The following is a 16,609-nucleotide window of genomic DNA, read 5'->3' as shown; positions in this document are numbered from 1 at the left end:
TTAAATTGATAGGTTTGTTAGATTATAATGTAATCCATGAACCATTTTAGATTTAAAGCATACAATATTTTCGTTGAACTATGAAGCTTTTGCAAAAAAGACACGTTTTTAGTTTTATTTTCCTGAAAACTTTTCGCGGACCGCCTGGCAAAGTGCCACGGACCCCTGAGCTCCTCGGACCACCATTTGAGGACCACTGGTGTAGTGTTTCTTTCTTCCCCTTATCAATTACATTGCATTACAAATGACAATGAATCCACATTGGAGCTTGTTGATCCAGGTGTTGCGCTTCTGTCAATAGTGTGATAAAGCGCAGGTTTAGTCTCACCGTCACCCACAAACAAGTTCCACAGGAACATGGTGTCACAACTCCTTGTATGTTCAGATTGTGTCATAAAAACAGAAAGAAGTACAGTAGACTTCAAGCAAAGCAGGGGTCTTTTGACAAAATCATTCTGTCCACATGCTTCCCAGGATAAAGATGATAATAAACATATTTATGTGCAGTTGATACATCCAAATAAACTTTCCTCCAGGCTACACAAGTTGTTTTGGTTGTTGTGTTTACTCAGACCACACCTTATCCTCTCCTGACTACCCACAGCTACATAGAGGAAGAATACACAGGCACAGTGTAAACAACACACAGGCACAGTGTGTAAACGCCTCAAGACAAGGACCTAGGTTAGGCTACTCAGTGGTTTATCTTCTGTTCAAGTATATATTTTTTTTTACTTGTGTGTTCCTCACCGTTAGTAGGTGGTGTGTTACTCATCCTACCACCTGCAGAGTAACCCGCAGACCCCAGAGGTATACTGTATACTTTTTGTCCTATCTCACAGGCGCTTTATTCTATCATTTAAATTCCTCATAACTTTGTCGAGCAATTTGTTCCTGATGACTTCATATCATTATCTCTGCCAGGAGATCATGTGTTTGTGTGTGTGTGTGTGTGTGTGTGTGTGTGTGTGTGTGTGTGTGTGTGTGTGTGTGTGTGTGTGTGTGTGTGTGTGTGTGTGTGTGTGTGTGTGTGTGTGTGCGTGCGTGCGTGTGCATGCATGCGTGTGTGTGTGTGTGTGTGTGTGTGTGTGTGTTTGTGTGCTATCCGTCTGACTCCTGACTCTGGTTCGGCCATGGCATACCAGTGCCTGGTGGAGATCTGGCACTCTACTGAGTGCACTTTTCTATTTGTTTTTTATACGTTTATTGAGTTGACCATGGGACTGGGAGTGAGGAAAGCTCCACCTGCTGCTGTGGACGTTCAATGCTTGGCTGTAAAACACTCTAACAAGGTGCTGCCTTTGCACCAAAACACAGACACAGTTTTCTCCTCCTGTCACTGCCAGTATGCCCTGAACATAGCATGAGCCAAATCATGCGCTATAACTGCCTGTAGCGTGTGGTGTTCATAGATCTATGTAAACACAAATTATTTTATTATGTACAATTTGAAAAATCTAAATTTGAATTACCATTGCCATTCAACTTTTATATTGACACGGGGCCATACAACTTTTGTATTGAAAGACAAATAAGATTAAAAAGAGTTGAAGTTCTGAATGACTGTGGGTTTATTTCAAATATTTTACATCAGGGTCAAAATTAACCATGTTTCACCATATAAATGGACGTAAATAATGTTTACTGAAAACTAAATGATATCAGAATCAAAGAATGGTAAATAAACTTTAATCTGGATTGTACTTTGGACAAATTAACTGTAACTTTTCCCCGGGTATGGTACAGTAAATGAGGGTTAGCAAACAGCGACACCTGGTGCCTACAATAGGGACTGCACCACCTGAGATAACAGTACCATATGCGTCCCATAGGGAGCGCCAAATAACAGGGAAAACACGTATGGGGGAGGGTCTAGTACTGCTGTAGGTCTGGTCATCGGGCTAACTAACGTCTATCAACAAGCTAGTTAGCAGCAGAATAGATGGTGAACGCTGTCGGTTAATCAGCAACAAGAGGACATGGACTAAACCCAGGCTTATTCCCGGCGTGTCGACAATCATAACACAGCTTTGGACCATTTCAGTAATGAGACAGCGGTTGGTTGGTCCACGCGATTACTGGTGCGTAGAATAGAATAGGATCTGACCAGCGAGCAAGATCAATCAACACGGCTCATTCACCGGTACGATTGTTTTCCTACTACTGTACTAGCACGCTAGCTGTGAGCTAAGCTACGTTAGCGTTAACCAAACTGCTCAAGCATATGCTTAGGAATTAATGTCATTCTCCTTACAACCAATGCAGCCTCCGGGCTCGGGATTGTATTTGAATGATGCGGTGCATCACCAGGAACGGTAACGTTATAGCTAACATGAGAAGGATAGTTGCAGTTGCATTAGTTACTAACGTTTAATACGGCAACAATGTTTGGCGTGAGCTATTATTTGCTAGCTGAAAGTAGCTGTTGGCGTTATCAGTGGCGCGTTGGTTGAACTATGGACGAGGTGGAGTGAGATCCCGTCCAAACGGTTTGCATGTAGATATTTTGAAAACCTGTTTCTAGTTTGCACTGCAGTTGTCTTGAGTTGTGTGTAGATACTCTATTGTTTACAATCTACTTTACATGGGGCGATACTGTAATAGTGCATTAATAACAAGTAACGTTAATGTGAATGAGAATGATGTAGCCCTGTAAACCGTGCCATCCCATGGTGTTTGTTGTGTTGTAAATGCTGGAGCTAGCAGTTGGCTGTGTTATCATTGTGTGACTCCTTCCTCCCAGCAGAGCAGGAGCATGGTGGTCCCTGACAGCACCACTGTGGTCCAACAGGCTGATCATGGCAGCTCCAGTGGCCTCATGGAGAGCTCCCAACCCGGGTACGAGGAGGAGGAGGAGGAGCAGGCCTTAGCAGGGGTGGAGCTGGAGGAGGTGCGCAAGCTCCAGGAGCTGGTTCGCAGACTGGAGGTGCAGAACCAGACGCTCCGCAACAGGGGCAGAAAGAACATTGTCCACGCAGGGGCCAACAGCAACATCACAGCTGGTACCAACATCAACAACGAGAGGCTGTCCTGTGAAGGGGTGACCAACTTACATTCGCACCTCCTCATGTTGGCGCACCCTGGTGGTGGCGAGCTTGGCAACGGAGAGTTTGAGCTGTTGTCGCCGCCGGCGGACAGCAGCAGCGGCGACGACATGTCTCCTCTCCCCGTGGCCACCAGGCTGGAGGAGGAGGACGAGGGGGCGGACGGGGCCGACGACGACGGGCCACGCGGGGGCTTTCGGACCCGGCCGTGCAGCAACGGAGCGGGACAGAGCCAGGTGCAAGCCCAGACGCCGGAGAGCCCGTCTCAGGAGAGTTACGATTCAGAAACACTCGCAGAGACAGAGAGCGACTCGGGGGTGGACCAGACTGCCCTGGATGAAGTGGACGTCCTAGATTTGGAAGATGAGTGTGCAGAGGTGGACGGCGCCAGCGAGGACAGTTGGTAGGTTTGATCATCTGCTGCACGCTCTGGTCTCTCCAGTCATGCTCTCTGACAGCCTCTTATCCCATTCATCCCCCGGCACCTGTTTGTTTGATCCTTCATCTAGCTCAGTCAGAGATGAACCGCTCCGTTTTTTTTATAATCATTGCCGATGACAGAGATGATGTAGAGCATATGATTTGAGCCTCAGTGGAGGTGACATGGTGAATGCTCTCGACACAGTTCACTGACGCTACACTCACTGTTATGTGTGCAGGTGTACACGAAGAACGGCCCTCGCAGGCAGATGAGGCGCTTGCGGCTGTTCAGTTGAACCACTCTCTTTAAAGTGGGTTAAGGGACGAATGCCTCTAGCATTAGGAATTGAAAGGATTTGGAATTGAAATGATTTTTGGAATTGAAATGTGACTTAATGCTCCGCTTGCCGGTGGCAAACTCTTTGATCAGTAAAGAGAAGAGGGCCAGTGACGGAGAGGTGAGACACCGGAGCGAGGTAGCAAAGGAAAGGAAAACATACTGGTTTACTTTACCGAGGCTGTGTGATTTAGTGCAGGAGCTGTTGACATGTGAATACAGGAGTGGGAGGAGACCGGTGCTCTCTTTCAGCACTGGTAGCTCCGATAGGCTGGGTCATCAACACAAGCATGACCTAACTGCCACTTCCTTGGCCGATTTCAGTTGAGACACACAAAACGAATGTTCTTTATTTGCTGCTCGGCAAAACCGTTACAGAGTGAGAAATGCATTCGACTCACTTCTGTAGAACCGCACAAAACTTTTTTCTTTTCCCCCCCCCCAGGCCTCGATCTCTATAATCCCCAAGCCTTGTTATCCAGTGTACTAAATACTCTTGGCATTAGTTCATTCCTGAGTGCTGCTCAGTTGATGCTTAGCAAATTCCCCGCGGCAGTCTTGTTGATTTGCTGGAACTGAATAAGCAGGATTTACCGAAAAGGAACAGTAGGCAGGAACAGTAATAGAAGGCTAATTACAAATAACACGTCAATTAATTTTATTTTCCCTCGTGCTGTCAGAGATCAGTGAAGACATTATGTTTGTATTGGAGTATTCTTTACACTTTTGACTTGCACTAAAAGCATATTGTTTACCTGGTAGCTACTTTAGCAGCTCAGACACGGGGGCTTAACATGACCTACAGTATGTTCCGTGTCTGCATCATTACGCATACCATATGTGCTTCACCAGGTTATCATAGCAACAACATTCAGTAATCCAATCCACACGGGGACATAATCTGAGCTGCTCTGGGCTCGACGCTGCTGCCTGGCTAAACGGCTTTGGGTGGGTTTGCTCAGCATGTGATCCGGGGGGGTGGGGGGGGGGTCACTGTGACCGAGACAGAAATATTGGCGCTTAAGAGGAACCTTAGGAAACAACTGTTGTCAATGTGGGCTTTAAGATAAGTAGGACCCCCATCTGTGCAAGAGAAGAGTGAACCTCCCAAACGACACACAATCCAAAAGCTATATATGAGTGTGTGAAATGTATGATCGGTTTTAGACTAAATTGTTTGAGTTGAGTGAGGCATTTTTCTTCGTTTACTTTATGGAAAATTGTAACTTCATAGTCTTGTAAAATGATCGAAAAAACATGTCAAGATGACTCCACACACATGTAGGCCTAAAAGACACAGAGGGCATCCTAAACTCCCAACGCTTCTGACTTTTCAAAGTAGACCGGCCCCCGCCCGCACAGAAGCTATGCTATGTGACCTGGATATTGCTGTCTGCATTGATGCTCATCCCAGGGGGAGATGGGCCCTTGTTTTGTGTTTGCCCAATGGGAAGATGATTAGCAGTTGATTGGTCCAGAACCAGTCAGTGCGGGCCTTTGTGTGTCCCACCGCAAAGGGCCGGCCCACGTGACCTGCCGGGTCAAACATTCTGCCGGATCAATGGCTGTTGGCTGTCACTGGGGCCAGATGCTAGCATGGGGCAGCGCTGGACACAATCTCAGAGAATGCAACAGAGACAACCACCAGCAGGCTCGGATGACATGTTGGTCCTTAACCCATTGATACCTGATGCAGCATTTGTGTGTGTATCCCTTTAAGACCGCGAACCGCGTGATGCGGTTCGCGGTCTTAAAGGGATACACACACAAATGAGGGATATACACGCAAATCCTGCATCAGGTATCAATGGGTTAATGGATGTGCTACTCCTGCTTTTGAGTCTTCTCTTGCGGTGGCATTGAATGCAGACTGAGTGACCGCAGACTAGAGCCCAGTCATTTCGAGATAGGATAACGCAAAAGACGGAGCATAGCGCCACTGCTGCTCCGGCCCAGTGTGGTGGTGGTTAGCCACTACCTTGGCTAAGATGTCATTGAAGCTTGATACAGTAACAGTATGTTGGAGCAGGAGCAGACTAGATGATGCTGGGGCAGATCTGGACCAACCTCAGCAGAACAGGGTAGAAAAGTGCAAGATTGGTTTAGGCTGTGCAGGGCAGGCTGCACCACTTACTCTGAGGTATTTACTCACTTTGCCGTTTGCTCTGATTCATATCAGTCGGTTCAGACAAACACTTGTTTGTTTGATGTGAAAACTTTTTCTTCTTCTTGTTTGATGTGAAAACGTTACTACTTCACAGAGTCCTTTTGTGATTGAGATCATAACTCTTCGGTTGTGATTCTTAGCTGAATGGACAATGTGTTTCTCCCTCTGCTCAGTCAGGCCTAAGTCATCATCCTGAACATACTCTTATGCGTTGCTGTTATTAGCTGCATACTTTACGGGCCAGTGGGAAACCTTAAGCTCCTGGTTTGTGCTTATCCAAACATTGTGCTGTAGGTTTTAGCGGCAGGCGTTCTTGACAAGCAAGTTTAATAAGATGTAAATTAGGCTTACTTCTTTATTCCTGCCTTGAACGTCGTTCTCTGCCTCTGTTTTCCATCTCCTCATTGCTAGTGCTCATTCTTCTCACTCTCTGTCATATTATATTAATTTAAATATCATTTCATGTAATATTAATTGAATTTGTTTCATTTCTTCCCTCTGTTCAGGTTGTACGTGTCTCCGAAAAAGCAAGTGGCAGAACCAGGCCCAGAGTCTCCGTTGAAGTGGTGTCGGAAGGTTCTTGACCACCCGAGCCCAGAGACGGAAGTGGCTTGTCGGAGCCTGATCAACCGTTTGGACCAGTGTATGCATTCAGTATCATATAAGCTGTACCAGTGTCCTAGACCTTTGCTATAACACATTAAACCATAAGTCAAATATCCATGCATCCAATTTTTGCATGACTTTTTTTAATGATACTTTACAAGGCAAACATTTTTTATAGTGCATTTCATACCCAAAGCAAATTCTATGTGCTGCACATAAAACACAGAAAATGCATAATTTGTCAGGTAAAATAATAACAAAAACAAAATATCCAAACAAAGTATTTCTTCTCTATGCAAGCCTGAAGCTAATTCATTTATTTTTTATTTTTTTTATTTAACCAGGCAAGTCATTAAGAACAGATTCTTATTTACAGGTCGCCATTGTATACCTTCAGTCTATAGCAACCTTTAAGCAACAACAGCAGACTGAATTTGAAACAATCCCATTCGTGTCTAAAGGTCTTCTGTCACCTGTGTGTCTAAAGGTCTTCTGTCACCTGTGTGTCTAAAGGTCTTCTGTCACCTGTGTGTCTAAAGGTCACCTGTGTGTCTAAAGGTCTTCTGTCACCTGTGTGTCTAAAGGTCTTCTGTCACCTGTGTGTCTAAAGGTCTTCTGTCACCTGTGTGTCTAAAGGTCTTCTGTCACCTGTGTGTCTAAAGGTCTTCTGTCACCTGTGTGTCTAAAGGTCACCTGTGTGTCTAAAGGTCTTCTGTCACCTGTGTGTCTAAAGGTCTTCTGTCACCTGTGTGTCTAAAGGTCTTCTGTCACCTGTGTGTCTAAAGGTCTTCTGTCACCTGTGTGTCTAAAGGTCTTCTGTCACCTGTGTGTCTAAAGGTCTTCTGTCACCTGTGTGTCTAAAGGTCTTCTGTCACCTGTGTGTCTAAAGGTCTTCTGTCACCTGTGTGTCTAAAAGTCTTCTGTCACCTGTGTGTCTAAAGGTCTTCTGTCACCTGTGTGTCTAAAGGTCTTCTGTCACCTGTGTGTCTAAAGGTCTTCTGTCACCTGTGTGTCTAAAGGTCTTCTGTCACCTGTGTGTCTAAAGGTCTTCTGTCACCTGTGTGTCTAAAGGTCTTCTGTCACCTGTGTGTCTAAAGGACTTCTGTCACCTGTGTGTCTAAAGGTCTTCTGTCACCTGTGTGTCTAAAGGTCTAAAGGTCTTCTGTCACCTGTGTGTCTAAAGGTCTTCTGTCACCTGTGTGTCTAAAGGTCTTCTGTCACCTGTGTCACTCACTGCCTCTTGAGTGCCTGCACACTATAAGCGAACAGAAAACCCGCCCCCGGTCACTTTGTATCGGATGCGACCAAATCGCTGAAAAAAGCATGCTGGGATACCTGCTGACATGAAGCCGGCGAACGACAAGACGTGAGGAGGAGGGGCCAAATTCAAAATAGACCAATGCCAAACGGAAAGACGGCAAAAAGACAGCCAATCAAGCTGCAGCACCAAGAGAGATTAGGGGGGGGCGGGGCTAAACAGGGGCGAATGCGACTCTGTGCGAATTGTTCGCTTTATAATGGGCAAGGGAGCCTCAGAGACACCTGGCCTACATTGAGTTCTGAGGCACCTACTTAAGCACATTCAGTGCAGGGTGACCCGCCTGGCCTCCTCTGCAGTCTTAGTTACAGCTCCCCTCGTGTGCGCGCGCGTATGATCACAGAGCCAGTGTGTGTCTGCACCGCGCGCGTATGATCACAGAGCCAGTGTGTGTCTGCACCGCGCGCGTATGATCACAGAGCCAGTGTGTGTCTGCACCGCGCGCGTATGATCACAGAGCCAGTGTGTGTCTGCACCGCGCGCGTATGATCACAGAGCCAGTGTGTGTCTGCACCGCGCGTATGATCACAGAGCCAGTGTGTGTCTGCACCGCGCGCGTATGATCACAGAGCCAGTGTGTGTCTGCACCGCGCGCGTATGATCACAGAGCCAGTGTGTGTCTGCACCGCGCGTATGATCACAGAGCCAGTGTGTGTCTGCGCCGCGCGCGTATGATCACAGAGCCAGTGTGTGTCTGCGCCGCGCGCGTATGATCACAGAGCCAGTGTGTGTCTGCGCGTGGACACACGGTGTGTTTGATCCTAGTCATTATTAAACCTGCTCGCAGTTCCTACTTCCTGCATGACTTCCTGCATGCTGCGGAACTGGAACAACAAAGCGAACTGTGTTCACGCCTGGCCTGAAGCGAACTGTGTTCATGTGTGGCTGAATGCCCTGCATGAAGTCATGGGCTGGGTTGGATTACCTCCTTCCCACCCCCCTGGGTCAGCTCTCCTTTTTAAATGGCACCGTTACGTTACGCAGCTGTAAGGCCATGAAAGTGCCTGGTGGCACAGAGCAGCTTTTGGACAAACTGAACAGTGGAAACTGGCCTGACGACAGTAACCGTGTATAAAATAACAAGCTAAAGAATATAACGCCCTGGGCTGGTTTTCTTTTTTCTCCCTTTGTTACTTATGTAAGCAAGATACGTATCTGCCGGGCTGGTGTGTGAAATGACCTACCTCTCTATGCTTTTGGGATTGTTCATTTTCATGTGCAGCCAGCTATATGTGTTGTCCCAAACTTTTTGCCAAAAATAAAGTGGAGAAGAACACACCTGCTATTGAGAGGCAAAGTGGAACGTCACTTCCTGCTTCAGCAGCACTGTACCAGAGATTTTCATCCGCCATTTATTTTCCCCATAGACATTTCGTAAAATGCTTATAAAAATAGTTGCACTTGTTCAAACCCAAACGGTACGGATATATTTAGAAACAGGAGAGATCGCATAACATTTCACTCGGACCGAAACGTTTTAAAAAATGCGGGTTTAAAGAAAATATATTTTCGATGTTGTTTTTTTAGGTTTTGGTCCAAGTGAAATGTGTTCTATGGTCTCTCCCGATTCTAAATATAGCGGAACTGTTTGGTTTGCCCAAGTAAAACAATTTTTATAAGCATTTTACTAAAAGTCTATGGGAAAATAAACTGCGGAAGAGCATCTCTGGTACAGTGCTGAAGTAGGAAGTGGCGTTCACTTTGCCTCTCTATTACGCAGTATATGGTTGAACTTTGCTCTTTAATGAGACTTTGGAGGCATAAAATGCTAATATGCTCATCAGATATCTGTTTGCTTCCCCCCCCCGGTTCTCTGCAGCTTCTCGATGGAGGAACATGTACTGCAGCCCGTCGGCGGAGGCTGGCTCCGCAGGCTCGGGCCTGACCTCTCCCGGGTACCACAAATCAACTAACAAATCCCTACTAACCTGTGGCAGCTCAGGTATGGCATGACATTAACACACTGTGTGCTCCTCTCATTTCTGCGCAACATGGCCAAAAAACACTGGGATTGACGGTCGGGTGTTGTAAGGATGCAGGGTCAAGTGATATGTTTGGAATGTGCACTAATGCATCGAAATGTCTTCTCTAAAGGATCCGAGTATTATAAATAATATATAATTATTGAAGAGTTGAGATTTGACGATGCCGCATTTATCTTGTGTTGTTGTGCATTAACAACCTCCCTGAAATGTGTGATATTAATGGGCTTGGCTTTATGGTGGTGATGGTTACAAGAAAGACTTTGCACCAATATATGTGGGCACCAAGCTGTGCAAACAATGCTCATGTTGTTGTGCAAACATTATACATAACAGATCTTTGCATGAACAAAATGCTTGGCTTGTGTGGGGGGTGACCCTGTTTACATAACCAAATGCCCCTGGATGTTGTTGTCCTTCCTGGTTTGTCTCAGTCTGAGTGTTGGGCCTGTGTGTCAGACAGACATCATGCCTGGCAGGAGAACTTCTCCTGCCCATCGTCAGCAGACTGTCCTTTCGTGACTCATGTCGCTGGACAAGGCTGGGGGTGAAGTTGGGGGTGTCTGGGATGTTCGTCCAAACACGGGCCACATCTGATCACACATCTGATCACACATCTGATCACACAGAGCCAGAGCTGAATCTCAGACTCTGTTCACATCCATAAGTGTTTCTCCTCCCTGAGTGAAGTGGAAATCACGTTGTGATCTATCTCTGTTATTGCCTTTGAGGCGAGAGCTGCAGTTTGTGTGACCGAGTTCTCCCTTTGTGTTTGCAGGACTCGTCGCCGGCATGCACTCAGCCCTGAGCTCCCAGTCCTCCATAGACAGTGAGCTCAGCACCTCAGATGATTCCATCTCCATGGGCTATAAGCTGCAGGACCTCACCGACGTCCAGATCATGGCTCGCCTACAGGAGGAGAGTGAGTACAGGTGTTAGTTACGTGTTTGGTCTGGAGCAGTTGAGCGTTGTGCGCCGCAGGACTGCCGCACTTTTAGTATCTAACACAACTGATTATTAAATTAAACACATTTAAATGATACCCCTTTTAATAGAGACATTTACACTTGGGTGAGAAAAAAAATATTCAGACTCGCCCAGTAGCAGGTTCATTTTCATCAGTCATTTGAGCTTGTTTTTTTGTCGACTTGACTTGGATTCTGACCGTTTTCGGTTGAAAAATGGGTCAGTTTTACTAAAAGACTTGCTGGGTGTTTGGTGCTCTGGTGCCACTGTAGATGGGCTGGCTTCATTGGGCTATCGTCAGCTGACTTTAAATCATAATCCCCAACCTTTCCTCTGTACCGCCTGCAAGCTGCTCAAATATATCTGATGAAGCTGAAGAGCTGATGAAGCTGAAGAGCTGAAGAAGAAGACAAACAACATTTGCTTGGGCCTCGCATAATCTTGATCCTGTTTGTACCCAAATCTGTGCGGTGTTCATTCAGTTCCCTTTCCGTGTGTATATGTATTTGCATGGCTCCTGTGTGCAGGTTTTAACTCTGCGTGTGTGTGTGTGTGTGTGTTTGGTGTCAGGTCTGAGGCAGGACTACGCTTCCAGCTCGGCCTCTGCGTCGCGCCGCAGCTCCACGGCCTCCCTGCAGTCCCTGCGGCGGGGGGGCGGCGGGGGCACGTACAGCGACCAGGAGTTTGACAGCTACAGCCTGGAGGACGAAGACGAGTTCTGCTCCCTGCCGCAGCGTCGCCACCGCTTCACTCCCTCGCCGCTGGGCTCGCCCCGGTGCCTGTCGCCCTCCACCTCCAACCACGGCCAGGAGTACAGCAGCCGCCTGGGTGCCCCTCGCACGAGAGCGCCCAGACGCTCGCTCCAGGGCCCCAGCCCAGAGCTGCTCAAATTCGCCAAGAGTGAGGGTGAGCATTTATCAATAATCGTACAGTATAAACCGTAACAGCAAAAACAGACAGAACCAATGTTACCCACTCAAAGATTGCTGTTGTTGTTGTACCAAAACCAGAATAATAATTTATATACGATTCAGGGCTGAACTATATTATTGAATTCATATTGATCTTGCGATATCAGAGAATGCAATATGTAAATATTGCAATGGGGTATCTTTCCATTTCTTCTAAAAATGCCAGCAAAAGGGTCATACATCAAGCTTGCATGTGTGCAGTGAATGCTGACCAATCAAGTCGCCCCATTCCATGTTATTAATACTAGAAATATTGCACGGTCATTTCTAGCGCTGCTGCGCTTCACTCGCCATTCTGAGCATGAGCAGTTGAGCGTTGTGCGCCGCAGGAGCCCTCTAAAGATGAACGTTTGTTTAGTTAGTTACAACGTTTTCAAATGAAGGGACTCGTCTTTTTTACTGTTTGTTTTATTTATACATACAATATATATATAAATATAAAATATATATATATATATATATATATATATATATATATATATATATATATATATATATATATATTAGGGGTGTCAAAAATAATCGATTATAAGATGCATCGCGATGCGGACGTGCACGATTCTGCATCGATTCACAAATGTCAAAAATCGATTATTAAAAAATATATATATATATATATATTTAATTTTTTTATAATCAAATAAAATATAATGGAAGTACATGCAGTTGTTTATTTTAATTATGGATCATAATACAATGCAATTCCAAATGCACTTTTATTTTAAAAGTAGCCACACAGTGAGAAAAAAGAAAGTGAGAAAAAATAAATCATGTATTGCGGAAAAAACTAAGTGATACATCGATTTAAGATGCATCAAGATGCATCGATAATCGTAGTCGAATCGAATCGTAGCCCTCTGAATTGTAATCGAATCGAATCGTGAGGCCAGTGAAGATTCACAGCCCTAATATATATATATATATGAAGAGAAAGGAGAGTCCCCACGCACAGCCAGTCATGAGCAAACCTGATGAAGCTGCTACAGCGAAACGCGTTGTTTGCTGAATAAATCACAGTAAAGCTATACTTCAGTGTGCGGTGGTACCTTCTTTTGTTTTATATTTATATATATATATATATATATATATATATATATATATATATATATATATATATATATATATATATATATATCTATATCCCCTTCTCCATATTGTGCTGCCCTGACACTAGTGTTGTTGAATGTGGTGTGTATGTGTGCTTCCAGAGGAGTTGAGGCACAGCATGCCTAACCTGGCCCCCCGCACCAGCCTGCGTTCCCTGGAGGCGGTCAGGAACAGCCGCAGCATGGAGGCTAACCTCCAGAGCTCTGGCAACCGCATGTCCCGCCTGACTCACTCCCCCTCCACAGGTAACCCTAACCCGCCCTCCTCACCTGGCCCTCAGCAGGCAGGCGGTACCCCTCATCTGCCCCCTGCATCGTCACAGCTACCCCACAACCTCACCCACAGCAAACCGCTACAAAACCAAAGCGCAGGTGTCCTCATCTAATGAACCAACCCATACAAGGGTCACTCACAGCTACTTTGATGAGTTCTCCAAACCACCCAACCGTCGCTGCTCATCCTCCCTCACACACCCCAGGTTATGTACAGTAACCCGTTACCACCCAGAGAACCCTTTCACCCACCTGCCACATACATGAGGTATTCCACCACTTTGATCCACACTTACCTTTGGTACCCAGTGCTGTCCCTGCCAGTACTGTCCCTGTACCCATTACTGTCCCTGCCAGTACTGTCCCTGTACCCAGTACTGTCCCTGTACCCAGTGCTGTCCCTGTACCCAGTGCTGTCCCTGCCAGTACTGTCCCTGCCAGTACTGTCCCTGTACCCAGTACTGTCCCTGCCAGCATTGTTCCTGTACCCAGTACTGTCCCTGCCAGCATTGTTCCTGTACCCAGTACTGTCCCTGTATCCAGTACTGTCCCTGTATCCAGTACTGTCCCTGCCAGCATTGTTCCTGTACCCAGTACTGTCCCTGCCAGTACTGTCCCTGTACCGAGTACTGTCCCTGCCAGTACTGTCCCTGTACTGAGTACTGTCCCTGCCAGTACTGTACCTGCCAGTACTGTCCCTGTACCCAGTACTGTCCCTGTACCCAGTACTGCCCTGTACCCAGTACTGTCCCTGCCAGTACTGTCCCTGTACCCAGTACTGTCCCTGTATCCAGTACTGTCCCTGTACCGAGTACTGTCCCTGCCAGTACTGTCCCTGCCAAGGTACAGGTTTGCCTACAACTCCTTGCTGCCACAAATGGGGTTCGGAACTCGACTACGTTGACAGCTCACGTTGTTTTTTCTCGTGCATTTCTAAGCTATTTTTTAATGCCATTTTCAGACCTGTCTGGAAAGAAGTTCTGTTGTACTCACCATGTCTTTCTTCCACTCAAGGTATGACCTGTAGTCGGATGCGTGGCAGCGGCCAGTCTCCTCTGTGCCTCCGGACTCCGGTGAAAGCCATGGGTCCTGTGGGCTCCATGACGGCGGCTCGTCAGCAGTCCAGAGGTCTGCCTGTGGTCCAGACGCCGCCCGCAGGAGGGGTCCGCAGGGTCCAGTCACCAGGCTCTGCCAACGGGGGGGCCTATCTACCAGGGAGAGCCTCGCCCGGGGCAGGGAGGCCTGCAGTGGGCAGAGGACAGGCTGCACCCACCACATCCACCAGGAGCAGACTTTCACAGCCCCCCAGGAGGTGAGCACTAAGACTGCATGCTGTGAAGAGATGTAGAGATTTCTTTTTATGTAGAGAAATTGATTAGTGTTGTTTGCATCGTTTAATTTGGTGGTTCTCAACCTTATTACACCAAGTACCACCTCAGAAATGATCACTATATGAAAGTATGACAGGGAGGAAGCACACTACAGGTTGAGAACCACTGGTTTAACTGATGCACATTTGTTTCACTCGGCATCTTGCGTGCTACGCACGCTCGATTCCTAGGCTCGCCCCGCCCTGCAGCTCGCATAATGCAGCTGGCCCGCAACTCGGCTGCTGCGCGGCCTCACCTGCTCTATTGGCATGCACAGCTCAAATTCGCATCACTGATGACCTCACTGATGTCATAGACATTGTGACATCATCAGTGATGTCACATTTGCCAAGTGTAACCAAAAACCACAATATCAGTGCCTGACGTCATCAGCGATGTCATAAGATGATTTTGCTCTTATGACATCACTATGACATCATCAGTGGGACAAAAATTGAAAGACAACACAGAGAACAGACAGATTGCCAACTTGCTCCATATATATATATATACATATATATATATATAATTCTGAATTCTCAAAAGTTTTTTTATATATTTTTTTATTGCTGTTAATATTGGATTAGCGTAAGTCACAGACTTGATATATGGCCTTCACGTGTATAGGTGACTGAAGACTAACTTCATATTTTATCGACAGGTCTTTGGGCATGACTAAACTCTCAGATGAATCGTGGAAAGACGGGTGTTACTGAGTCTCAACAGTGCTGAAACCTCCACCTCACCTCTCTCCTTTACCTCACTTAGTGCAAAGAACACGACCACTGTGTACGTACGCACGTGTACGTGTACTGTACTGCCTCTCGGACGTCCCACAACTCAAGCCGGCGCACTGGGATGCATTGGATCTGTATTCTGTACTGTAGTTAAGATCATCTCTTTGCACTGCACTGGATCTGTACTGTCAAAGATCATCTCTATGGGCTGTGCTGGATCTGTACTGTAAAGATCATCTCTTTGGGCTGCATTGGATCTGTACTGTCAAAGATCATCTCTATGCACTGTGCTGGATCTGTACTGTAGTTAAGAGCATCTCTTTCCCTAGCATGAAACAATGTCACCCCACACAGACAGACACAGAGAGAGGCGGCGAGGTGCAGGGAGATGCGAAGGCACACTACTCCACATGTTATGGACCAATTCAGTGCTTCCACAAGATTTGTTGGTGTCAATTATTTTTGTATGGTGATTGTGAGAAACTGCTGGAACATTAAGGGTTAAAATAAGCTGTCCTAATTTAAATGAAGACGTGGCTGGTTTGTCCATTTTTCTGTGAATTCCTACTAGATGAAGGTGACACGAGTTGTTGCATGCTCAAGTTGGTTTGTTTTTCTTCTCTATAATATATGGAGCAGCCTTTTCATCAGTATGTAATTGCAAATATGTCCAATCTTCCAAACCTCCCACCGTGGTCTGTGTGTGGATATATGAATGTTTGAGTGGTTCATTGTGAAATTCACTTTAAATTTGTGTTGTAATTTGTGTTTTGCTGACACAGCAATGCAACTTCTGTTAGACCACACTGCCCTTATAACTACTATAAAAAAGAGGAACATTATTGTTTGTGTCAGGTGCATTTCAGCTGCAGCAGCGCTCACTCTTTCTACTTCCTGGTGTAATCTTAGTCAAAGACGGTACTGTATTTTCCAGGCATTTTTATGGAATCTCCAGGTGGATTTGAGTGTTTGCTTTTGGATACCACTGTAATAAAGAAAACGTTTATGCACGAAGGCCTTGTGCCTTATTATAGACAGCTACGCACCCTCATGCAGAGTGCCTCAGAAAATAAGCTGTTGTGAAAATTAATAAACTCTACCCGGAAACTATTAGTTGTCTATTTTAATTTTCTTTATTCAGAATACATGCAGCCAGTGTGTACTTGCATTACAGGCATATATCAGTGACATCATTCACCCCAGCAGGATGTAGAAGCAACATCCCTACTGACACACACCATCTCCTCTGGTTAATTGCTGGGTGCAGCTATCAACGTTGTCGGATGAAGTGCTGCTGCCCACCACTTGTGAC

At 46.2% G+C, this 16,609-nt stretch overlaps 1 protein-coding gene across 2 annotated transcripts; it reads left to right on the top strand.

Annotated features, from left to right (window-relative positions):
* Positions 1-1,170: 1,170 nt before the first annotated feature.
* LOC310789829 (SLAIN motif-containing protein-like) lies at positions 1,171-16,395 on the top strand. 2 transcript variants are annotated; one of them, XM_083651519.1, is made up of 9 exons: positions 1,171-1,292; positions 2,747-3,447; positions 6,475-6,611; positions 9,712-9,834; positions 10,653-10,796; positions 11,411-11,746; positions 13,020-13,163; positions 14,205-14,502; positions 15,222-16,395. In XM_083651519.1, exons 1-9 carry the CDS (start codon positions 1,218-1,220, stop codon positions 15,274-15,276), a joined length of 2,013 nt encoding a protein of 670 aa, XP_083507645.1. In that variant the 5' UTR covers positions 1,171-1,217; the 3' UTR covers positions 15,277-16,395. The 2 variants fall into 2 exon arrangements, with proteins under 2 accessions (XP_083507645.1, XP_083507646.1); XM_083651520.1 differs by lacking the exon at positions 1,171-1,292 and adding an exon at positions 1,991-2,143.
* The last annotated feature ends 214 nt before the right edge of the window (positions 16,396-16,609 follow it).

Source organism: Poromitra crassiceps, assembly GCF_964638095.1.
Source record: "Poromitra crassiceps genome assembly, chromosome: 15".
Lineage (NCBI taxonomy): Eukaryota > Metazoa > Chordata > Actinopteri > Beryciformes > Melamphaidae > Poromitra > Poromitra crassiceps.
This window is presented reverse-complemented; position numbering and strand designations above follow the sequence as displayed.